The 26,253-nt window shown below is 38.5% G+C and overlaps 1 protein-coding gene across 1 annotated transcript in view; it reads right to left on the minus strand.

Moving 5' to 3' along the window:
- LOC139445621 (leucine-rich repeat-containing protein 74A-like) overlaps positions 1–26,253 on the minus strand; it is a 582,304-nt gene that overhangs the window by 519,376 nt on the left and 36,675 nt on the right. Inside the window, exon 4 of the mRNA XM_071226790.1 lies at positions 7,393–7,464. Coding sequence (XP_071082891.1) covers positions 7,393–7,464 — 72 coding nt within the window. The remainder of the gene's footprint in view (positions 1–7,392; positions 7,465–26,253) is intronic.

Genomic DNA, 26,253 nt, shown 5'->3' on the forward strand with positions numbered 1-26,253 from the left:
AAGAGGATGGTTGTCAAAATGAGGGACTACCACTGGACGAAGAACCGCATCTTGGTATTGTTGGCCATTTAGGTTTCCACGAATTGTCACCAGCGGAAGTTTGCAGCCTAAGAAAACACAACCCCATATCATGACAGACCCCCTGCCACATGCTAAGGTCTTCTGGATGTTCCTTGGTGCAAAACGAGTGTTACGTTGCCTCCAAACACGTATTCGACCATCTAACAGTTCGTAGCAGCATTCGACACTCGTCAGACCAATGGATCCTTCTCCAGTTCCATCAACTACGGGCACAACACCATATCAGACAATTCCGCATGTGCCTCTCAGTCAGTTGAGGACGTTTTACTGGTCTTCTGGCGTTATAACCAGCCGCTCTGAGGTGATGCCTTTCGGTCATCGTCGAGAGTCTCCACTGGGTAATCCACTGCAGTCTTAAATCTGTTGAAGTGGCAAATGGATTTCGTCTGACTATCCTGAAAAGACGTCTATCCTCTCTGTTAGAGGTCTTTCTTGGCCTTCCAGACCTATGCCTGTCATTGACATCTTTGGTTTGACCATGTTTGACAATCAAACGAGTGATAACACTGTGATGACGACCCATTTGTCTTGCAATGGCCCTGCATGACATGCCAGCATTTTTCATGCCTATCACTTGCCATCTTTCAGCGTTCGTTAACTTTCTCCTCACCATGGCTGATTTTCAACCTCTATTGGAAGGGGAATCTCACACAGGAGCAAAATGCAACAACCTGTCTGAAACTTGAATTTCACTATTTATAGGGTAGGGGAACTGCAGCAACACGTAAAGCACGCTTTCCTTGTGGTATCTGGACAAATTTGGGTTCATGAAACTATGGAAGCCTAATTCAGTCATACATTATCATATTTCTTATTTCTGATTCCCACACGTGAAATCAAGAGACTATGAACATGGTGGCGCTTAACTTTGGTGCATGTGTATATGACAGACAGGGGAGGGTATGAAATTCTTCAGTTTTGCTAACAGGTTCTTCATACCCAACACGTTCTAACAAGGGTTTGGTAGCCGTTTTGTCTTTGTTATCTGGTTTTAAGGCCAGCATCAGATTATAAAGTTCTGCAATGATATCTTTAATGGAATAATTATTTGGTTTGTAATTATGCACCGTAGTAGAGTCCCCATTGCATGAAAAACCAGTGTTAGCGATAGAACCGCATCCCTGCTCAGGCTGCGCTGGGGGTAGGACATATGGCTGGGGGTAGAGTAATCCCGGTCATCTGATCTATGGCTAGCGGAGCGGGAATCATGTGTTTTATGACTGTATGATTGTGACGTAACATCCACTTCCCTTTCCCTGCCCGTATAACTGGACTGTGTGACGGTATGGGATGGCGCACGCTTGGGAATTCTATCCTGATTTGCACAAGTTTTGTTGTCAGTTTGTCTATCATAGTGGCTAGAAGGTGCCTGGTGTGTATTTCTGTGCACACTGAGATGCGATGTCCGTGATTCATGATCTACCCTATGATGTGAGTGGTACAGAGGGGATCTATGAGATTCTCGATCTCTCCTCATGACTCTCCTCCTGTCCTCACAATAATTTGATTCAGCTTGACTGTGTGCGTGTCTGCTGTGTGAGGATGCCCTGTCATATTCAGCCTTAGATCTTAGATCTGTTTTGAACACTCGCTTGTCACCCACGTGATTATCTTTAGGTGTCACAACGGACTTAATCACTTTTTATAATCAGGGTCATTGAGCCATGCCTTAGAAAGTTTCTCAAACTTCTCCTTTGACAAAGGTTCACAATAACTGCACCTTGATTTCTGCGTGCAATTGCTTTTCTTGCATGATGGGCACCTAGGGTGAGGGTCACCAGAGATTTGATGTTGCCTACAACCTGAACAGATTTTGGGGATGAAGTCATCATCCCACAATACATTCTCTAACTTAATTACTTACGAGAGCCTTCTGCCTTCATATACACCTGTTCTCTGCTTGTAGAACTGCTCACTGCTTGTCTTTAGTGAAGCTTTGAGATGATCTAGTGTGGCTTGTGGAACAGGAATCACGTGTACAGATGCATGCAACAACAAGATTTTCTTGTCATCTGGACACACGGGAAAGGAGTGAGGTGATTCCTGCCTTGCGCATGCGCAGTGGTGTCTCTGACGAGGGATAGGGTTTCCCTCACAACTATTAGATATGTTGGCAGTGAAGAGGACTTCTGTCCTGAATTTGTAGTGTGGTTCTCAGCATAAACAGGAATTTATGGCTATGATGTAATAGAGGTAGGGTATTCACAAGAATTATCATGAATAAATGTTAACGTTGTATAGAGGTCTGACGTAAATTGACTATCGGCTGTCTGTAAAGTTTGACCCTCATGTCGCCCTTATTTATCAAGGCAGGTTTTAAAATGAACATGTAAAAAAAACATCATTATTATTTCTGATATTACATTTGTTCGTCATTGAGAATGTTGTGATTGTCATTGTCTTACTTAAACCAATCGAGTGACTCTGGTTTTCCTTTCGTATAAATACATTCTTACACCCCTCACATACTTTGCTTCGTCTCGATAAACAAATCAAAGGAAAGATTGTATAATCGGTAATGATGTAGCCTCCCTAACAGACGGGCATGAAGATTTGATGACAATAACCTAATTACTTCATAATATACTTAAGGATTGACTGTGTATTTATTTCAGTTCATTGAGGTATGAATCGAAAAACCGATGTGCAAACTTTATGAATCCGCGTTTTTATATTCATACCTCAATGAACAGAAAAATATACACATGTCAATGCTTATAATTAAATTTGACAACGTAAAAACATGTTTTATGTACAATAGTTTAACCAAAAACAGTTGTATATATCAAAACAGACAAAAATGACGAGATTGATAAACAAATACATGCTGTGGTGTGACATGAATCAGGTGATCGTTTATTTTATGCACATAACTTAACACGCCTACAGAGTCAGTAGCCAATCAACGGAGAGTAGGATAAAAACAATGTTCATTGGACCTGTCAATTAAGGCAAGAGGCGAAAAGAACAGTCAGACTGTAATGAACCGGAAGAAATTTATATGTCCGGGAGAAGGCAGCTGTTTCAAATAACATGGTCAGTTACCGCCAAATTCAAACATTACTTCCCTGATTACAGATGGAAAAATGCTAGTTAGAAATGAAACCTGAAGACATGAAAGTTGAACCGAGGCGTACGGGGAAAAAACAGGCGAGCGACCCTGCACGTTTGCTGTTTCATTTATCTATGCCTTCGGTTTCAAAGGGTAGTTAGGACAATGAATATTCATGGAAGTCGCTAAATGTCCTCTGCATGACAATACACGTGAGCAGAAAGGGAATTCGATCCCTCGAGTGTAATATTGGGATTCCCCGATATTCCGCAGTAATAAATCTTTTACATTCACTGGGAAATGAATGCAATAACACATGACCAATTCAAATGATCAGAATGGAGGAATTTCAACGAACACAGCGAAAATTTAATTATATGACGATGAATGAGCAACGACAGTCAGTTCAAATGTGTGCCTTTGTTGTCTATGCGTACGCTTATAGCACCTGGTTGTGTTTAAAGAACTGTAAAATATTTTATTTATGTCACATGTTGTATGTGTACACATTAGACATAAAAAAACAGTGTAAAATACATACATCAGCCATAAAAGGCAGATGAGACACAATGGACAATGAAAAACATTATTTAAATAAAAGAATTATAACTTATAGGATTGCAAAACCCGATTAAAATGGATTACAATTTTAAGTAAGGAAATTTGCCTACGTGCAAACATTTTTGAAATAAGTGCAGCAAGAGGTTTTATATACGTGTTACAGTTCATTAAGAACACTGACTGGTCCACAGGAGAGAATGAAATAAATGTAGGATCAGACTTTATAATTCTCAACCATAACGTATATCTTTTAAGTCAGAATAAAATGGACAGTTAATGAGAAAATGTATCTCATCTTCTACAGCTATATTATTACATAATTTACAAATTCTATCCTGTAAAGGCGTGATAGGTTTAGCAAATCTACGAATTTCAACTAGTAAGGGTAATGTGCCACAGCGTAACTTGCTTAGGATACAACGATGGGACCTGTTCATAAAACATGTAACATAGGGTTTTAGATATAATGGAGGTGTTAACCACCGCTATTCCCGAAACAGAACGGTTGTCACAAGCATGGGGATTGTGTCAAGGATACATAAGCGATGGTCCTGAAGCGATAATTCAAATACGAACTTAGCAAGGATTGTCTTTTCTTTTTAATCTTTAACACAGTTACATATATTCAAAATTTCTCAATCAAAATACACATTTTTCATAATAGCCCCCAAGGAAATGACAAACAATATCATTTGTGATAAAGCATACAGAATATGACACTACAAATGTACATATGTTGTTGTTTCTAAATAAGCACATTTACAAGCAAACATAATTGACACAGTGTCATGATATTGCTGAATGGTTGTCTTGCCACCCTTAGCTGGCGCTGGGTGGTCTGCAGGGCGTTATGAGGCACCCTATTGTTTTTCTTCTAAGGTGTCAGGTGACCTCCAGCATTCAGCTGCATGACAAGGGTTTCTGTTGCATTTTGTTCCGTCTATAAATGTTTGTCTGGCTTGGACTCCGCTTACTATTATTAGAATGCCAGCCTTCGACGTGGTTGGTTGTTTGGGGTCGTGTGGGGTCCTCAGTTCACCATCGCATCGTTCACTTGCCTGTGAGACGGCCCCTATGATCCTCTATTGTTTTACTTTTTTCTTTACTTGTTTTATGGAACTTGAATTGGTATGTTTCGAAATACCCGCCAACGATGTTGGTGAAAATATTGAAATTTGCTACAGTTCCATAAAAGAAGGGACAAAATCCTTACCATATTCAAAAGAAATCTCTGCTAAAAGCAGAGTCGATTGTATGATTCCTACTGTATCATGAGCATGTGTTTATAAATCACTATCAAATAGTAATGGTATAGGGTGTTCGCGAAAGGTTAATTCCATGTAAGTGGAAAATAATACAACACAATCGTCTTGCCTCCTACCATCCCAAATGATATTACCCCAGGTCCCTTTTTCAATGATATTCTTTTAAATACATACATGTGTTTCCGAGAAAGAAGTCTGTGTATTGCTTTAATAATATGTTGCATACATTTAAGGCAAAGCCCATACGTTATATACCTACCTTAAATTGACACTTTTTCTATGTGCACGTTTTACAAAATAAACCCTATTAGAACAGTTCAGAAATTGATTTATGAAATTATGAAATCTCCACGTCCAACGGGTCGATGCCTATATGTACCAACTATTTAATTATCTGTTTTAGAACAATGGAATGTTTTTAACACTGACAACAGTTATAGTTAGTGGATAGTTAGAAAGGGTCACTGCTTATCAGAAAGAATCACTGAAATCAGTGAGTTGTGTTTAACGCCGCTTTTAACAGTATTCCAGTTATATCACGGCATGTCAGCTTAATGTGGGAGGAAAGCCCTAAGTGATGCAGATCTCAGACGTTTACCACTTTCGGAAAAACCCATGAGCACGGGTATGGTGCTGACAAACCTAGCAACATAATCGGGGCGAACCGGGATTCAAACCCACAATCATAGGTTTCTGGCATGCCCAAGGAAAGCATCTATGCACAGCGAATCGCGGCGCCTTAGACGACTGGGCCCCCCCGACTGAAATCAACATTGGGGCACCATGTTATAATTCCCGAGGACACTCAAATAGCAGTTCATGGAAGATTTACATGTACTCATCAATTCTAAGAAATATACATCTAACTGATTTAAATTTCTCAATCAAATCTAGTCATAATCAGTCTGATAAATCTATGTAAATATATGCATGCATATCCCAGTGCCTTCCTCTAATACACGAAACTAGCTCTTCTTTAAGTCTATTTCAGAAGCTTCATATAAAGTTGTGTTATTTCAGTGTGGTAAATGTATGTCTTTGACTTGCAAATACCTGACTTGCATTTGCATGTGTTTGTGGTGGATACACTCTAAACCTGGTATAATTCCTAAACACATGCTTATGATATAGTCGGAATTGAATGGAAAAGAGGATACTTATGGAAATGGTTTTGTTGATTTTTTTCGATCTAAAAGAATGTATTCTTTTACAATGTTAATAATCAATCACACATGAAGAACCAGTCACTGTGTAATGCACATACCTAACGACTTTAATATTTGTAAAGGCCTTCGTTTATCATAGGAAATCTTTATTAGCACAACGATTTTGTCCAGACTATTTCACATTATATTTAGAATGAAACTTATCACGAAACTTTAGACATGCAATAAACATTAGTTGGTTTCCTGAAGGTCATTTTGGCAGACACATGATTGTGTTTGATTCTGTTCTATTCTAGTTGTTGCTGTGAAAATCTCCTCAGCTAATTTCACCTTACATTTGCAGTCTAAATAAAATATAGATATCAGTATTTGTAAAAGGAAAAGAAGCTTTATTCTATGATCTTAAATAATGCACACAAGCATGCAATGGAAAATATAACTCAAGAATCCTAAATCAGTCAAGGAAAAACGTAATACTGTGCCGAAAACTTAGCACAACCATCACTCGATAGCAATAGTGACTATTGTGTCTCGAAAGTGGCGGGATAGTGGCGTGAAAGTGGCGTGAAAGTGGCGCGAATTTGGCATGTAAGTGCCATGAAAGTTTTGTGAAAGTGCCGCGATCTTGTCAAATATTATTGCGAAAATGGCACGAAAGTGTCTCGAAAGAGGCGCAATAGTTTCACTTTAATGTCTCAAAAGTGGCGTGATTAGTCCGCGTTAGTAACGCAATAGTGGCGAGAAAATTTCGAGACAATTTTGCAAAATATTGGAAGTTATGAAATGTGGTGTATTAGCAGTGATCACATCATAGCAGTCAATTGATAACATTTCACAACATTCATTTAATAACATTAAATTAATAACATTCATTCAATAACATTAAATTCATAACATTTTTGGAACATTGTTTATTTACCATTTCACGATTTACATTCATGGAGATGTGTAGTTGGTGTTTTGCTCTAGCCTCGTTTTGCTGACTGTAAGATTAACATATAAAAGCAAGTTTAAAAAGGTTGAATCCTCACCGCCGATTGTATTGATTCGCCGCGATCGTGCTGATTCGACGCTGATTGCGTATAGCCAATTGTCAGTGACACTTGACACTGAGTGAGATTTCTCAGTTTGCTCTACATGTCACTAATTAGTGGTATCTGGGCGTGTCGGGGATCAGATATCAGTTTGCAATATACAATAGTTCACTGTAGAGAGTTTGTTCAAGTCAGTGTATTTCTTGAGCTAGATACACTAAAGACTAACTTACCAAGTTTCTGGCACTGTTCTTCATATGTAAAAATGCCAGTTGGGTCCGAGAGAAGGTTGCTCTTCTTAGACACTGTTCAACATAAAACATTCATTGATTCTACAAGTAATAATTTGAGTTAATGAGCAATTTGTGAAGTAAGATAATGGCTGCTGCTCTTCATATATGGACCACATAAAGCAAAGATTATTATACTGAATGAAGACATAGTAGGCATTTCCCTGGGGTCATCAAGCCTGACTGGGTCAAGTAGTTGAATATCTCGCGGTACATGGTCTTATAAGGAGAGCGACAGTTCTCAAAGTTGTAATGTGCTAACCCCTTCCAAGAAAAAATATTAGTAAAAGTAGATCACCGATTCTGATGTCATACGTCAACATATGTTGTACATACTTGGTAACTTCGCATAAATGTTCTCTTGGATCATCAGTCTTCTAAGGCCTCATCCACTAGGAGTTTTGATATTGTTGACCAGGCTGTTGTCTTTCCATGGATCGCAGATAGACTTTAGTTACAATATAGCACATCTCCACATGACCAATCAACATGTTTCGCCATACCCAGGGCCCTCACCTCTACCATCTAGCTACCTCCCAGATCCATTCTGTCTGATGTCGCCACAAACTTTGACAAGACCTTTGCAACATTTTGCCGTCTACAAGATCAACTTCAATCTCTGCAGTTCAACTGATACTGGTCCTCATGATTTGTCGACTACCACTGTGAGATCGGAACTGGAAGTTGATATTTTGACACTCTGACCCAAGCATTATGTTACTAAATCTATTGGGGATGAAAGGGATCTTGGACACCACTCTCTGGCACACACTCCCGCTTATTTCAATTATAAAGTGAATCGGAATGAAGCACATTACCAGCACATACACAATCCATACATTTGCAATAAAAATGTGTTTGTCTTCAGCGATTATAACAATTAAACTTGGTCAATAAACATTTGAAATTTGAGATAAAAACATCACAAGACGATTTACCGATTTAATTGCATTTCCTGTTTTACTCGGCAGTTTCATATGCAGAGATTATGATTACCTTATGTATTGTCTCAAACTTAGCCACATCAGCTGTGTACAAGTTTCTCAGAATCGACCGGTGATTCAGTAAAAAATTACACAATAATATAACTTTAAAGAATTTTGATACAATGATTGGAAGAATTGTATCTGAAGCTATTATTTTATCAGGAATAATTTATTCCAATATCATGTTATTTTAGTTGCACTTTTACTATATATATATATATATTTATGTATATGAAATAAATCAATAACCATCAGCATAGCGCTTGACATATAATAGTCAAACTGCATCCAATATGACTTTCAATGAATAACTTGCTTGATAACAGTGTTAGAACCTACTCCGAAATGTTGCTCCTAATTGTAATAAAGAAGTTGTCTATCCACTAAAGTTTGTTTCAAGACGGCAATAACGGTAATCTGACCAAGGTTGCTGAAAATAACGGGGTTGTGCGAACTTTTGATCACTTCACACACAAGTTCACCGAAATGAATGCAAACAATGTTGAATGAAATTTTTAAAAAAGTTTACAAACATAAGTCCAGATATACAATGAACACTTTTCATAGCTAGACAGTGTAAATACATGATTACTTTGCGTACTTCAGTACGTATTTGTTGACATGGCCTTTCTGGTGTTACATGCTCATGGTAATGTCTTCGTGTTGGGGGAACCTTTTTAAAAAAAACATCCATATTCTTCAACCCTGTGTATAAGACAACCCACCCCTTTTGATTCCAGGTATGAAAAACTTGCCTTTTTACACAGCGATATACGGTATACCACTGAAGCTATTGGTGTATCTGTATCACATGCCAAGTCCACTGAAGAACCTCTTATTCCCCCATCACACCAAACTAGTTCTCAATACGTTCATGAAAATGTTATCGAACGGGCTCCAACAGTGTATGAACGTAGTGGACGTAGTAGCAACTATTGACAGTTTTTTTTATGAACTTTATGGACGGGCTCGGACGGAGAGGGTGCTCCAGAACTTTGAGTCTGCTCAAAATTTTATCCCGTCTATCCTGTTCTGCAATTAGTCGGATTGACAACATACTTAAAACGAGAAAGACGTATTACGAACGGAATTGCCGTACTTCGAACCTACTTGGGACGTGTTAAGACGTGGTGCAGTCCGACATAAATTTCAGTATGTGTGCACACTGACCGGGTCGACCTCTCTTTGGAGGCATGATGTGTACAGCTCAGAGCCCTGAACTTGAATGAAGACTGGCTACAACGCGCTCAGTATCCATAGGAATCGGACGCGAATACACACACACTTGGGACGAGATGAGGACGTTCTGCGAACGAGTTGGTCGGGTTAAGAATTAGTTAGAGCTGGCTTGGACGTATTGTGAAAGAGGTAGATCAATGTTGAACTGGTTAAGAACGGGTTGAGAATGGCTACGGATGTCCTCGAACTGCTTCAAAACGTTGTCGGGTTGCGGTGAACGGTCACTTTTACACGATCTGAACTGAATACAAACGGACTTCAGATTGGCTAGGACTGAGATAAGAACGAGATAGACGTATTGAGGACTGCTTATGAACATGCAGAACTGATCCGAAAATCCCAACAGCTTTGGTAATATTGGCAGTAGGGCTGGAACATGTAACTCGGATGGGTACTGAGTAGGACCAGAGTACCCGTACCCGTGATTAGTCATGTTATATATCGTTTAATGACAAAAATATCTAGGACTCCATGGTTACACTACAAGTCAGTAATGTTCACATTTCATTCTGACTATGCATGCATTCCTTCTGACTTTCATATGTTTGAATAAGATAAAGCTTCAGTCAACTTCAGTGTATGCATGACCAGATCGTTTTATACATGTATCGAAATGCATTTTGTCAAGGCTACAGCAAAACTATCAGATTTTTGTATCCATCTCTTGAGACCTACTGCGGATACCCGGGTAGGGAAGGATAAATGGCTTTGGCGGCCCTGTAGTAAATTTGAACTCGTCCCAGCCCTAATTGGCAGCATTGTAGTGACAGGAGGATTCCCAAAAGTTGTTGTTATCTTGATGTGGCTACATCAAGAACCTGAGAAATACACTCAGCTGCAAAAATAAAATTTCACTTGTTACCTCTAAAATATTTGTGACTGCAGAAACAACAGAAATTCATGTCAACAAAACACATTTTTTAACACGTTTAATTCAATTATACTAAATAAAATATTTCATATATTTTTCAAATAATTTTATTTATTTGTCTTAGATCTATAATATAATAACATATTATTGCAGTGCACCCGTGTCTCTGTGTAGTTACCTGTGTGATTTTCGTTTAGAAGTCTAGTTTGCAGCACATAATTGACCAGTTCCGAATTATTTGATAAGCAACTAAACTCTTCAAACTTAACAGCTTACAATTTATTTTAGATCTAGTTTATATCTAAACAGGTAAAAATATATATATATATATATATATATATATATAGATTTTAAATGAATATATCACCTGTTTTGCACATGCCAGCTGTTCTTAAACTTCTGTTTTCACTTTCCGGAACACACTTTGTATTATTTTGCTCTTGTGGGGCACTCACTTGTACCTTGCAAGCAAACATTGGATGAATTTATGGAGTTACCGCGTGTCAACCACACTGTATGGCCGGAGCCCTTTGACAATAAATCTTGCAACTTTGTCATTTATTTGTTGATGATGATGAGAATTGTTCAGATATGTTGGCTAATTTACATAATATCTCATGCCAGCCTGGCAACGTCATCATACCGTTTAGTTGTCTTCAATATTTGATTTCCCCTTTATTTTCTTCAAGCTGAAGAATTCACCAGACATCAGCCAGTCACATGGTTGCGCAAGCTCCTTCCCAGCGCATGACACCTTCGTTATAATCTTGGTATAGAGAGCTCCGTGAACAGGCTATCGCTGTGAGAAGCTTGATAGTAGTGATGTAAACATGTTAATTTGATAAAAAGATATTATTTTGCATCTCCATATCGATTAGGAACACAAAAATGGACTTATTTATATTTGCCTCAATATATTGCTACATTTACAAAAGTATCACAATACATAGAGGTATGTTGACATCAGCCAATTAAAAAGAAGCTTTCTAAAGCTTTATGGCTCTCGTTTCAACCTGGCAACTTCCATTTCAGACTGTGCTTGAAAAATATGTTGACACAGTTCTCGATTAAAATTTTAACAACTGAACAAACGAACATTCCAGAATGTCTAATATGTGGTTACGATTGTATTGTAGTGCTTCCAAAGTACTGTGCAACCCCTCCTCCGTTCAAATGTTTATCCCATGGAAGCGAAAGATGGACGATAATTTTGAAGGAATCAGTCGTACAGGCTGTAACTGTCGTTACTACTAAAGTAAACAGATACAAGCGTATATATATACTGAACCGCAAAAGAAACATCACCCCAAGTAAAATTGCATGAAAAGTTGTCATTTAAATATCTGGGTAATTTTTGTCAAAGTTTCTAAAATCTAACATTATCTTGTCCGGAAAAATTTGATGATAAAAAACAAAGCAGATGACAATAAACCAATCGCCAAAACACATCATGGCATGGCCATGGTAACCCGATGCATGTGAGTTCCGTGCAAATTGAAATGCACATGCGTTCCCCCATTTCTTGCCCTATAAAAATCCACCCAGATCAGATAACATTCATTTGTTATTGAAATGCTGCTACCACATGCCAAGATTGACAAGAAAATGGGGGACACCCAGCCCTTGTATGATTGCAAGCTGGACAAACTGCCCGGCAAGTAGCCAATGCATTTCAAGTCCACGTAAGGACTATATACAGGCTCCAGCAATGGTACCAGACCACCAACACTACAGATAACCGACCACGTAGTGGAAGACCAAGGGTCACCACCCTACGTCAGGATCGTCAGATTGTGTGACAGCATCTTCAAGATCGCTTTGTTACTGCTGCGGAAACTGCTCGATAGACCACAGGGACACATTAGTGCGGACACCTTGCATCGACGATTGAAGAGCACACACGTCCACTGTCACAGGCCACACCGAGGACCCATTCTGACACAACATCATCGCCGGGACCGTCTTCAGTGGGCAACATAGTACAGCATTGGCGCCACCAGCAGTGGAGAAGAGTCCTCTTCTCAGACGACAGCCGTTACTGTATCTCAACAGCAGATGGCAGAGAGAGATTCTGGCGACAACGTGGGGAACGTTATTCGGACATTTGTGTTGTTGAGAGAGACTCATGGGGTGGTCTGAGCATCATGGTGTGGGGTGGAAATGGTCTTGCACAGAGGCCGGCCCTGTGGTCTTCCAGAACATTTGGTCCAGGGAGAGGCAATGGTGTCACAGCACCTCAGTACATTGATCAAGTCTTGAGACAACACGCCATACCTCATTTGGCACGTCGCCGCAACCATGACAACGCCTGTGCCCACACTGCGAGAGCAACAAAAGGCTTCCTCCAGCAGAATGGCACCAGAACCATGCAGTGGCCTGCTCTCAGTCCAGATTTAAATCCCATTGAGCACCTGTGGGATGAGATTCAAAGACAGCTGAATGACGTCCGACCAAGGCAGGCAACTGCAGCTGAACTGCGTCAGGCGTTCCTCAAAGTGTGGGCTCAAATGCCAATGGTCTTCATCAACCGCCTCATCCATTCCATGTATCGACGTTGCACGGCAGTCATCAATGCACATGGCGGACACACAAGATACTGACTTGTGATGCCATTTTCTCAGAGACTAGTGTTGTGTTTCACTTTAAGAACATTTGACACTTTATTTTCAACCTTGATGATCAGTTTTGCTAAGTCTCATCTTTTTGATATGTCTCAAAGTATGTTTATATTGTTTGGACAAATAAGGTTTCTCATATAGCTATCAATGGTGATGTTTCTCTTGCAGTTCAGTTTAGTTATTGTAACGAATAACACATCCTTGAATGTATTTGTTAAAAACATGGGTTAAGTATATCATGTCATAATGTAGTCCATGTGACCATGTGATTAACGATAACTATTACTGCAGCATGTGAAGCAGATGTATCTTTACATGTTTATTTACGTGTATATTAATTCTGAAGTATATGTTTCACAGCATTTATTCAGACTGCTGTCGTCAATAAATCATCCTTACAAATGCCCTGTGTTATTTCTTAACACCCCTGGTTACAAATGGAGCCCCCAGTGAAGACATGGCTGTGACGGATCACCAACTTTGGCTGGATGCACCCCAGAATTGATGCTGCAATACCCGGTCTACAGTGTAGAGTACACAGCCACAAAACACATGAATTTCACCTGCTGCCAGGTGTTAATCACAAACAATATTGATTTGCTTAATGGCCTATATTGTGGAGAAAAGCATTTGCTAGCTGATGTGTATATATGCCGGGTTAGACTACCTTTCTTTCAGTTTTATCTATTTTTCATGATACTCGTTCAACGATAGAGCTCTAGCACTCATCCTAATAAAAAATGTAGTTGATATATTTATACATCTTGTTGTGAATATGTAATCACCCTGGATAAGTAGATTTGTTTTGGTAGTTAAATAAATTGGTTGTGTATTTATTTTTTACCCAAGATATGCGATTTTTTAGTTTTATGGATTAATTGTTTATTTTTGAGTTTGAAAGTTGAGTGTGAATCATTCCCTACTTAAAGCACCCCTTACCTACAACAAGGTTTATCGACCTTGGACATATCCAGTACCAAGTATTTCCAAATGCAGTTCTTACTCATCATATTGGTTTAGCAGGATACACTTGCGATGTATACTTGTTAACAACTAGATGATCACTTCACTTTGGCACCCACCATTGCATAATCCCCTGCATACTCACTAACCCGATAATCATGTGACATTGACTCATTGCAGTGTAGCTTACCAAAGGTAACTTAGTCATTGTTGACCAATAGTACAAGTCAAAGATAGCCTTAATAGATACACACTATTTTCTTCTGAATGGGTATTCCTAACTATGCCAGCCAAGTCAGTCTGTCTTTGTGGGTTCACCCATCTATTTTATTTTATCTTATCCTGACTCGTACTTATTGCTTCTCTACTCATTTCAAAAAGGTTGTGGAAACTTCCTAAACTGTGTTCCTGAAGAACAGAGAAAACATCTCGCACAAACGCACTCCTGAACATTACTTATATTTCCGTAAACTTTATCAACCTTATGTGTGTCCCTAACAAGTGCAGCCAACGCCTTATTACTGGTATAGTCAGTAATGGGGCCAAACATGTTTTCACGAGGTCAAGGGACCAGATCGAGGTCGGCGCTGCAAAAGATATGGGTGCATGACCTGATTGCTGGGATGATCACCATGATGATGCAGAGGTGTTTGGGCAAATAGAAGCTCAGAAGCTGGAAACTTCGTTTCCACACAAGGGATCAGAAGGAGGAGGATGAAATGCATAGAGTGTGATAGGATAAGTTTAAAAATTTGTCTAGTGTTTTAATTTTGTGCATCCCTGTTCACCTGTAAAATTAGTTGATCCATATGCCTACTTTGTCCAACTGGTAAAGTCACTCATCCCTGACTATACCTGGATTGTCTAACAGCTACTGTTTACTTGTTTCAAAAAATGAGACGAAGCGTGTGCTACCCTTTGACCATACACCAAGCTCATTATGGTCGTTACTCAGACATATTTCATCTCGGACTCTTAATGTTATCCTTATAGACCTTCCTTTCATTCACATTCAGCGTCGCTGACTGACACGCATCCAGACCAGCGATCACCCGACAAGTCACTATCCCCAACACTGGCGCCTTCTTCTCAACTCATGAGATCATAGAGATCAGACTGCTCTCTCAGCTTCGCAATTTGGATCTCTTTTATAATCCCTATTGGCGGCCCTGCAGCAACACTCGGCTGTACACTTGATAAATGTGAAAAATATAAATCGTTTTAATGAAAAAAATTTGTTAATTAATTGTGATGTTTTTATATTTTTGTCTATGGCACTACTAGGTTAACACTTTTAATGTGGAAAAAGTACAAGAAAAATAGGTTCATTTCCGTGTGAACTTGCCCTTTAAGAAGTGTCAATCATAGGAAATATGGATAAAGAATGAACAAGACATCATTATCCCCATTAGATACAAAGAGATGTATTGATAAGGATGGTGTAGCTACCTATGCTTATGGTTATGGTGGTAATACTGTATCGTTGGAAACTATGAGCAACTCTTCTCGTACAAATGCCCTACCCGGTCCATCTTGAAGATAATAAAGAATAGGCTCTCCTTTCTTAACCAATCGACTAATGATATATATCTTAAGGGACCAAATTGGATCGGTTGCATGACGTTGGCCTCCTTCGAGTTTACCGGGCTGGTATAAATATCTTACGCTAACTCTATCAGGAAATTTTTGTTCTTTGCCTCTCCGCGGTGCTGAAGATTTGGAAGTAACAGATTTCATTTTAATGGCATTAGATGGTTTCTTCCAGATTAATCTTGTTACTTCATTATTTAGCGCTGATACAACAGCTGATAATCGTGTCACCCATTCGGTTGATCTTAATCATTCCGATTTCATTTCAATCCTATACTGATATCCAAACAAACGTTCCCCTAATGTCCAGTTAAATCTTTCAATGATAGCTTGACTACGGTGGGCCTCTTTTCACCATGCCTGATTTCAACATCGTGCTTTGTTAAGAGTTTAGTTACTGATCCCATAAACTCGCGACCAGGATCTACTTGAAATAACTTAGGCCATTTAAATGGTCCGCATTTATATATGTGACTCAGTGCATTAGCTACTTCTGTTGAATCTTTCGAGGTTAATGGCTCAGCCTCCTTGTAGCAACTAGCCACATCCACTACTATTAAAGCGTATTTATACGTTTTGCGTTTTACCTTATCGTGGGGAAGAAACAAGAGGTAAGCTTGATGAACTTCATTCGTTGTAAAAATATCAAACTTCTTCCTCGGGATATAACGCGGTGCCGGTAAGTATATTTGCCACATCACTTGTTTCTTTAACCAATCCTTGGCCACATCTTTAGATACCTTAGCTCGATGGCTAATTTTTGTATTGCTCCTATACCTTTCCAATATCCTCGTGGGCTATAGTATATTTTATCCATTATTAATTAAAATTGATGATTCTTTTTAACGAATCATGACGATCGTTGAATCGCATCATCATTTTGGCAAAAAATAAATCCTCTGTAGTAGCAGTATATGTATATAAATCTGGCTCCAGTGGAGTTGCAGCAGAACTGTCATTACTTATACTACTGATTTTGTGTTAAGAGGTCTGTTCTCTCTTCAGCTGTTTGGTAGGAGGTTGAAGTTATCTAGGGTCTGAATGAAGTTGATGGTGTCCCCAATGCAGCTTGGATAATTTTTGACATACTCTTTTATGTGTTCATCAATGAAGCTGCTAATCAGTTCAGTGGTGGTGCCATTTCCCCTTACGATGGGGCGGCCTGGCACTTTGCCAGGTGTTATGATTTTAGGCAGGAGGTAGAACGGACCAGGTTTGGGGTCCTTGGGTAACAGTCCATTGAATATTTTATATGGGATTTATTCTTTGGTGAAGATTTTAGTGAGAAGTATTGTGATTTTTTAGCAAAATCCATGGTGGGATCATGGTTTATTTTGTTACATAAATAAGCGTCACTGAGTTGACATGTAGTCTGTGTGATGTAATCAGTGGTATTGAGAATAACAACTCCTGATCCTTTGTCAGCTTTCTTAAACATGATTTCATAGTTATTTTTGAGACTATTGATGGCTGTTCTTTGTGTACGAGAGAGGTTGTTGTGTGCAAACGGAATAGTGTTTATTTTTAGGAACTGATGTTTAACTGATTTGATAAATGCATTGAGCGTCGGTTCTATGCCCGGATTTGGGGTCCAGGCACTGTGTGGACCAAATATTCGCTCTATGTCATTGAAATTATCAATTGTGTCCGTTTTGTTGGGTCTCATGGAAAAAGTGAGAGGTTCTCATCTGTCTAAATAATGCCTTAAGATCAGTGTATATTTTGCGCAGGTCTGTTTCTAACGGTGTTGGGCTGAAAGTAAGGCCCTTACTAAGACCACTAAGTTCTGTCTCATTATGTTGGTAATCAGACAGATTAATAACAAAAGCATTTTGGTAACGTTCAGAATTTTTATTTGAACTGTTATTATTGAGGTTCAGATTGGAAAATTCATGGGTAATGTTTGTATTGTTCTTGCCGCTCACATTGAGAGCATTGGCAAATTGCCTTAGACGTTTTCCAGCTGGACGTGTCCTGACTGGTTTCTAGTCTTCCATTTGAAAGACTGTTGTTATTGAACCTATTAAAGGGATGCAAGTTTCCTGGCTCCTAGTGGCGTGGTCTCCTAGTAGGATTGCGTGGGGTTACAAGAAAAAATACCCATATATACAAAATATCCAATTTTGTATAATTGGTATTTCCAAAATATACAATTTTGTATAGTTGGTATTTCCAAAACTATACAATTTTGTATATATGGATAGATTTTACCACTGCTTCATTGAATTTTTTGAATTCGTAAGAGGTTTTCTTGGGGTTTGAAATTGAAACTAATGTTACCGAACAGTATTTTTGCACGTTAAAACTATTTCATAATGGCAACTATATTTGGAGTGTTATGAAATAATTTTTATTTCTTTATGTTGACAGCATTTTACATAAGAAATAGAACATTTGTGCAGATTTTAGTAACAGATAATGTAAATAATACCGCTGTCTTAATTAGATCGCGGTTTGAAAAAGCACTGTTTGTATAACGAAAGGCTGCTGCTGATTTAATTAGGTCGGAGTTAGAAAAGCACTGTTTGTTTAACGAAAGGCTGCCGCTGTATAAACTTAATTGGGGTTAGAAAAGCACTGTTTGTATAACGAAAGGCTGCCGCTGTCTTAAATAAATCGGGGTTAGAAAAGCACTGGTTGTATAACGAGAGGCTATCGCTGTCTAAACTAGAATAACCACTAAACGGAATAGCAAGAGAGTAGCCTTTTAGCGATTGTCACGATCATTGCAAAATAATAGATAAAAAATCCATGAATTTAAAATTGTCCAAGGAAACATATATAGGAAACACATCGTTGGAAAAAATTCCTATTATATTACGTTCACGACATTAGTTCTGGAGTTTTCAAAGTAAAATTTAATATATACTACTCCAAAGAAGTTAAAGAACAGCCGATTCTTTCATATTACTATAGTTAATCTGTCTTGGCATGTGATATGAACTATAGTAATATGAAAGAATTGGGTGTTCTTTAACTTCTTTGGAGTAGTATATATGTTTCAGTGATTTCATGTAATGGTGCTTCTAAATATGAAATATTGGTTGATATTGTTTGTCAAACAGTTGTACACACTGTCCATTGTGATACTTCTACTTAAGGATGTTTGTTTAGTCAATTGGCATGCGTTCATTGTAAACAAGGATCATTAGTGTGAAAGGATTACTAAGTTTGTCATCCAGTATAATGCACTTCCACGATTAGCATAATTAGAACAGAGTTTGTAATTAGGTACATCCGGACTCCAGTTAATCAAGGCAGCTACATCAGTTGAGACTGTGAACAACTGGAGAAGAGGCGAGCAACTCAATGTGATTAATGAATTAGTGGAATTTTAATAAATAAACGAACGCCTGTCGCAAAAATGCATTCGAACATTGAACACGCACAATCGCAGATTTCTATGGTACATTTGAGGGTGAACGTGAACAAAGCCATGCAGGATGCCTAACAGCGATTTGTCTTCAGAACACACAGTGAGCTCAGGTGAGTTTATTAATGATATTTTTATTCATTCATAGATATGGCGATCATGAGCGCTGACACTATATGTGTTCGCAATAGAACATTTGGAAGACTAGACACATAATGATTCACTATATGACTACATCAAATCCAGTATTTGTTTAATGCAACAGGTTTAAAGCATTCAAAATTGTGCATTATTATAAAATACAATGTCTGTCGCTTCGAGTAGTATAGGTAACGATAGTCATGAGATGTATTAAACGAAACATTAATATTAATTAATAATGGATAAAATTTACTATAGCCCACGAGGATATTGGAAAAGTGTAGGAGCAATACAAAAATTAGCCACCGCGGCTAAGGTATCTAAAGATGTGGCCAAGGATTGGTTAAAGAAACAAGCGTTGTGGCAAATATATTTACCAGCACCGCGTTATATACCGAGGAAGAAGTTTGATATTTTTACATCGAATGAAGTTCATCAGGCTAACCTCTTGTTTCTTCCCCACGATAAGGTAAAACGCAAAACGTATAAATACGCTTTAACAGTAGTGGATGTGGCTAGTCGATACAAAGAGGCTGAACCATTAACCTCGAAAGATTCAACAGAAGTAGCTAATGCACTGAGCCGCATATATAAACGCGGACCACTAAAATGGCCTAAGCTATTTCAAGTAGATCCCGGTCGCGAGTTTATGGGATCGGTAACTAAACTGTTAACAAAGCACAACGTCAAAATCGTCCGTGGTGAAAGAGAGGCCCACCGTAGTCAAGCCATTGTTGAAAGATTTAACCGGACTCTAGGGGAACGTTTGTTTGGCTATCAGTATGGGATCGAAATGAAATCCGAGCGATTGAGATCAACCGAATGGGTGACACGATTATCAGCTGTTGTATCAGCGCTGAATAATGAAGTGACGAGAATAATAGGGAAGAAACCATCTGATGCGATTAAAATGAAATCTGTTACTTCCGAATCTTCAGCACCGAGGAGAGGCAAAGAACAAAAACTTCCCAATAGAGTAAGGGTAAGATATTTATACCAGCCCGGTGAACTCGAAGGAGGCCAACGTCGCGCAACCGATCCCATATGGTCCCTTAAGACGTATAACATTAGTCGATTGGTTACGAAAGAAGGAGAGCCTATTCTTTATAATCTTCAAGATGGACCGGGTAGGGCATTTGTACGAGAAGAGTTGTTCATAGTTCCCGACGGTACGGTATTACCACCATAACCATAAGCATAGGTAGTTACACCATCATTATCAATCCATCTCTTTGTATCTAAGGGGGATAATGATGTCTTGTTCATTCTTAATCCATATATCCTATGATTGTAACTTCTTAAAGAGTTCATCTCGTGTTTGAACATTCTACCGTTGAATAATGATTCTTTATACTGTTCGTGTTTGATATGCTTTTTTACAACATACTTCTTAACACCCTTGGCTTTTCTTATCTCTCCATTATCGGACTTTTTTATAGAATACATCTTAGGTCTTAATCCTACATACTCCGCTATAGGAGTCCCAGCACATTCATCCTTCATCTTACCTAACACCTTTTTATTTACTATGCTGTGCAGTGGATTATCTTTTGGGTAATCGCTCGTGTCGTACATATCTATTTTTTCTGTCATATCTTTATACACATCCTCGGTTTGTATTTCCATCAACAAAGAATCTGTGTCGGTATATAACACCTCGCATCTATCGCCGTATTGCTTCTTAAGTTCGTTGTAATAAAAGTCATACATTAAGTGTTTTGACAAGTCGAGAATACTCATACCGACGTACACCGGTCTGTTGAATTTTATATTACTCTTCTGCATATGCAACGCGGCTAAGTCGTTATCGAATATCTTGCTTCTGTTAAAAGCCGGACTGGCTATGAGTTTCCCGAGTCTTTCTTCCTCATTAGATCTGACTAATTTAACATCAACACGTTTCCTTAGATTCTCCATAGTTTTACCGAATACCGAGTTATTCATGAGCTTATATAGATTCTTTTCGAAATCGCTGGTAGCTATCTTTCTTAAATCTGTGTTCAGCCTTATATAGGGCTCCATCCAAGGGCTATGATCAAACTTTAGAACTCTGTGTATTTTCTTTAGTTTCATACCTAACGATAGATACAACTGGAGATTTCTGTAGTGAACTATATATTTTGTCTTATCCATCAAATTTGGTACGAGTTTTTTTACGTTAGCTAACCTACTATTACCCATCAATGAACGTTGATATTCCGACATCCAATCTTTATTAACCATTAATCTTTCGGGGGCTAGCGGATAACTGTTATGGTCTTTATGTAAGAAGTCAACTTCTAGTATGTACCCTTTATTCTCATCATTATTATTGGTATCATCGACCCACTCAAAACCACCCGTGGGTAAAGGTTGACTCATAGCCCATCCGTACAAATTGTTAGCGTCGATATATAATATATGCGTGTCGGGTTTACTCGGATCGTATCCTTCCACTAATTTATTATTAGCCTTAGAATACCTTTTCGCTGCCATCGATATACCACCTCTTAATCCTTTCTCAATAAACAAGTGCATATCGTAATCTGTGAGTAGTTTTAGTTCTACGCCGGTCTTCTTCAACAATGCATCCCACGATAGTCCGGGACTGGAATAGTACCATGCCGGGTCCAAGCCATATTGTTTTAAACATGTCTTTCTAAATATCTCGAATATATCGGCGAGTAACAGTACATCTGTTTTTAAGTACAGATCGTGATAATCACCTAAATTCTTACAACCTAATTTATCTCAGACCGTCAGAGCGTGTTCATAATCGGCATCTGTTATTCTAGATTCTGTTAAGTTACTATAGAATGATTCGAGGGGTGGTAATTCAGTTTCTTCAAATCTAGACCAATCATCCATATATTCGTAAGGATATACACCTTTTCTCAGCAACAAATGACGAGTTATCTTATCGGTATATTTATTTGTTATTGCGAAGTCATCGGGATTGTTCGCTTTAGCTAAATTGTCCAGGGAAGATAACAGAAACTGTACGGAGTCTATGAATCTAAGCCCATTACTTTGCTTTATTCTAGATTTCCCATCCTTGTCCCTATAATGTATAGGTTTAGTCAACGAGAACGATATGTATTTTTCCATATTGTTAGGAATGCACGTTAAACCGCCGTCGGTCTTTGAGATAGCTTGCATAATGAGATGTGAATCGTATCCCCTAAGGTTATGAAACACAACGGGGATGGGTATTGTTTGAGCATTCATTTTTAGTTTCAAGTTACACTCGTTATGCGCGGCTCCCCGATAATTACCCGTGACGTGACAATGATCTCTTACGGAATCCCCATCCAGGGGTTTATTACAAACGTGACAACTCGTTGACTTCTTGTGGGCCCTCCAATCATCTATCGTCATACGCATGGGTTTCTTACACGATAATTTTTCCCTGATTATTCTCTCTTCATTTTGTAAATATTCTTGGAACTTTCCTGCTGCATCGGGACCTCTGTAAATCACGGGAGTGTTTGTTTTCCCATCATACCTTACAACTATATATCCAAACCCACAAGGAATATGTTCTTGAGTTTTGTACGTAAAACTACTACCATTATCTTGGTTGGTATTTTCTATGGGTTTGATAAGCGCTTCGAAGTCGGCGTAAATTACGTACGGTACTGGCATTTGATTACAATAGTGTTCAAATTTTAATATATTTTTTCCCGCTTTAGGCATATCGATCCTGATAGCATTCTGTCCAACACCTCTACAGTCTTCTTTATGCGCTTCTAATAGATCTTGTCTGCTGTACCCATGCAGGCATCTATCGCAGAAATATTTCTTTTCCTTATGTTTTGTTTGATCGTATAGCACCCTGTTTAAACTCTTTATCCACGTATAATGATATTTACCATCTTTTTCGATCAGAAATGAATTGATTCTGGGAATATGTTCCGGAGCGGAGCTTATCCTGTGTACAACAATTCCTTTAGAATGTCCGAAAACATTTATAGCTAAATTATTTTGCTTTTCCACCTTATCAATTTGTGATATTGTGGTAGGTTCCTCTATACCATCGAAGTTGAGTCCATCATTTTGGGGATAGCTAGAAGGTCTATCCGGATGCTTGTCTACAGGGAACAATGCAGATCTTATCATCATTCTTAAACAGTCATCGGATTTATTTTTTACGTTAATTATGGCTTTTTTGTTCTTATAATACGGGGGTAAATCTATATAAGATCCACCTTTGAAAGGCATGTAATTTGCTATATCTAAATATAAACTATCGATTTTATCCACACCCCAACCCGAACCTCTATTAGTCCAGCATCCTAAAGTTTCCTGTATCCTCTGAATTGATGTATCTAATGATGCGTTTATAGTATCGGATTCGGTTATAACTTCTTGATTGCTACGGAAATATGGTTCGGTATATTCGACGCTATCGTCTGCGTTACTTTTACTCAATGACATTTTAATCGTCAGCTGGTATTTTATACTATGTAAATCATCTAACTCCTCGTTAATTTTACTCGATATGATGGGCTTAATATCGTTAACATCCATGTTGGAATTAATATCCATCTTCCAACCTCTTAGATATTTACCAACACCGGCAGATGTGGGTACAAATATTAATTCTTGTTGTTGTTGATTATCATCATCATTATTATTATCTAGTAAAGCGATCAATTCAGCTCTTCTCATTCGAGAATAACCTCTCAGCCCACTGTTTCTCGCTCGAACTTTGAGTTCTCTAACAGTCAGGGGTGGTCTGTTGTATTCCAAACCGAGTAAGGTAATCAATTCAGCTTTTCTCATACGAGAATATCCACGTAGACCAGGTTGCTTTCTCTGACAAAAACCATAGTGGTTGAATGGTATATGCAAAATGAGACAAATGTCTAATTGGTTGTTTTCATATATCTAAATACGTATTCTCCCCAACCTATTCCTCTCATTGATGTAATCTCTCTTCCTAGCATAAATAATCTGATTCCTGACCCTATCAGCACAGTGTTTCTTACATAAACAATAACGACCTTTGACCCCTATCCCGCATTCAGAACACTTATAGTTTATGTGTCCACGCTTGATGTAATAATTGTGTATACCGCAGTAAATTTCAACACAGCGGCGGTTACATAGAGTCGTTTTCCCCATGAGTGTAAACTTGCAGTTATTCATGGTATATACATCTATCATATCATTTGTCTAAATGCAAATCACATCTACACTAGGCGAGATATTGATTAGGCTATTTATAGATCGCTATAACTAGGTCATGCATAGCCACAGCTGTCACTGCGTAGCTATTGTATAGCTGAAAATCAATAGAGCAGATAACCCCATAATCACAAATGTGACCTCTCGGTCTTTCTGAGCCTCAGACGGTGTATAAAACTGACTCATTGTTGGTCTCGGTATTGGGTCGAGTTTTTTCCCATAAACGAGGTAGTATTCGTGCATGGCAGATTCGACATCCTTAAACGTTTGAATTGAATGTCCTTCCTTAATCAGTTGTTCATGAATAAAGTCTAATCTCTTCATTCTCTGCTGCGTATATTGTAACTGAGCTGCTTGGTATTGTTCTAATGCTTTATTATGTCGTTTACGCTCCTCTTCAACTTCTTTAGCGTTTGATTCCCTCATACTGGAAAATAAATAATTACTCCCCGAAAAAGCTAGAGCATTAACAACAGCTCCACCGACCATCATCGCAATTGATGCCATATAATATATTCAAATCTTTAATTACTTCATTATGTCTTCCGGGATAAGTCCTTGTTTGATGAGCATATCCTTCGTTGCCATAGCTAATCCAATATCCAGAACCATCATACCTATATCAAATCCATTAAAATCTAGCTTGGGAGGTGTGGCTTTAGTAATCATTTTAGCCATACGGGCATAGACAATGGCCAAGCCGGTGACCACCGCTGAATGATATGTCGCGTTTACCAACATTTTACCGTCTGTAACTGGAGTAATCATGCTTCTTATAGCATTATATGAGGACTAACCTCTAATTGAACTTGTTGTTGCGGCTGGGGTGACGTTTTCTCTTCTCCGGTCTTATAAAAGAACCATACAGCCGCTATACCAGCAACTCCTACTAGTGCCCATCTTTTAATCGGATTTGAATTATTTATTAATTTTGCTTTGCGCGCCAGCCCTCCCTTTCTTCCTGCGGCTATTTTCAAAGGATTCTTAGTAACTCTGGGTTGTTTCTTTGTTTTCTCATTCACATTTGGTGCATCCTCATTCACATGTGGTTCCGTTTCCGCAATCTGTTGTGGTTGTGTGTTCACAATCTGTTGTGTTTCCGCAATCTGTTGAGTCTCCATTATTTATTTGAACTTCGTTCTATATATTTTTAAGTGGGCACGTATGTTTAAATTGACAATACCTAGCCGTTATTAAAGCTGTGGTGAGCGGAGCTAAGAACATTCCGAATCTATGATAAAACTCACAGCTCACTGAGCTTATAGCGTGTTCGATGAATGGGTCTTTCTCGAGAGATACGCATAAATACATGCGATGTTCTGCCAGGATGGGGAGAAACGTACTAGCTACGACTGTGTATAGTTGTAATATAGACAACCCTATCGTTTTAGTCATGGTAGCTCCCAGTCTAGACTCGTAACGCGCGTACAGTTTTTTAATCTCTTCGTCGGTCATGTTATCAATTTTTTCGATGGTATAATTTTCTCCCAAATATTGGGAACATCAGCTACCAAAGCGGTGAGTCTTTCTCTATGTTTATCTAAAGATTTATCTACATTTTGATCAGATTCTTTGAGCATTTGTTCGATGAGTTCGTCGCATTCCATAATGTAATACCTAAGGAGATATTTAAGTCTAACATAATGGAATTTGACATATACAATACATCCCGTAATAATGAACTGTTGCGAAAGAATGATGATTTCGAAACACATTTTATGTTCAATTTGCTACATTTTTGCTACATTTTGCTATAATTTTGCTATATTTGCTACAATTTTGCTATCTTTTTGCTATAATTTTGCTACAATTTGCTAAGCAATTGCATAAGCAGCTTGTTGATCGGTTTTTAAT

This window comes from Haliotis cracherodii, unplaced genomic scaffold, assembly GCF_022045235.1.
Source record: "Haliotis cracherodii isolate W230 unplaced genomic scaffold, xgHalCrac1.p SCAF_6, whole genome shotgun sequence".
Lineage (NCBI taxonomy): Eukaryota > Metazoa > Mollusca > Gastropoda > Lepetellida > Haliotidae > Haliotis > Haliotis cracherodii.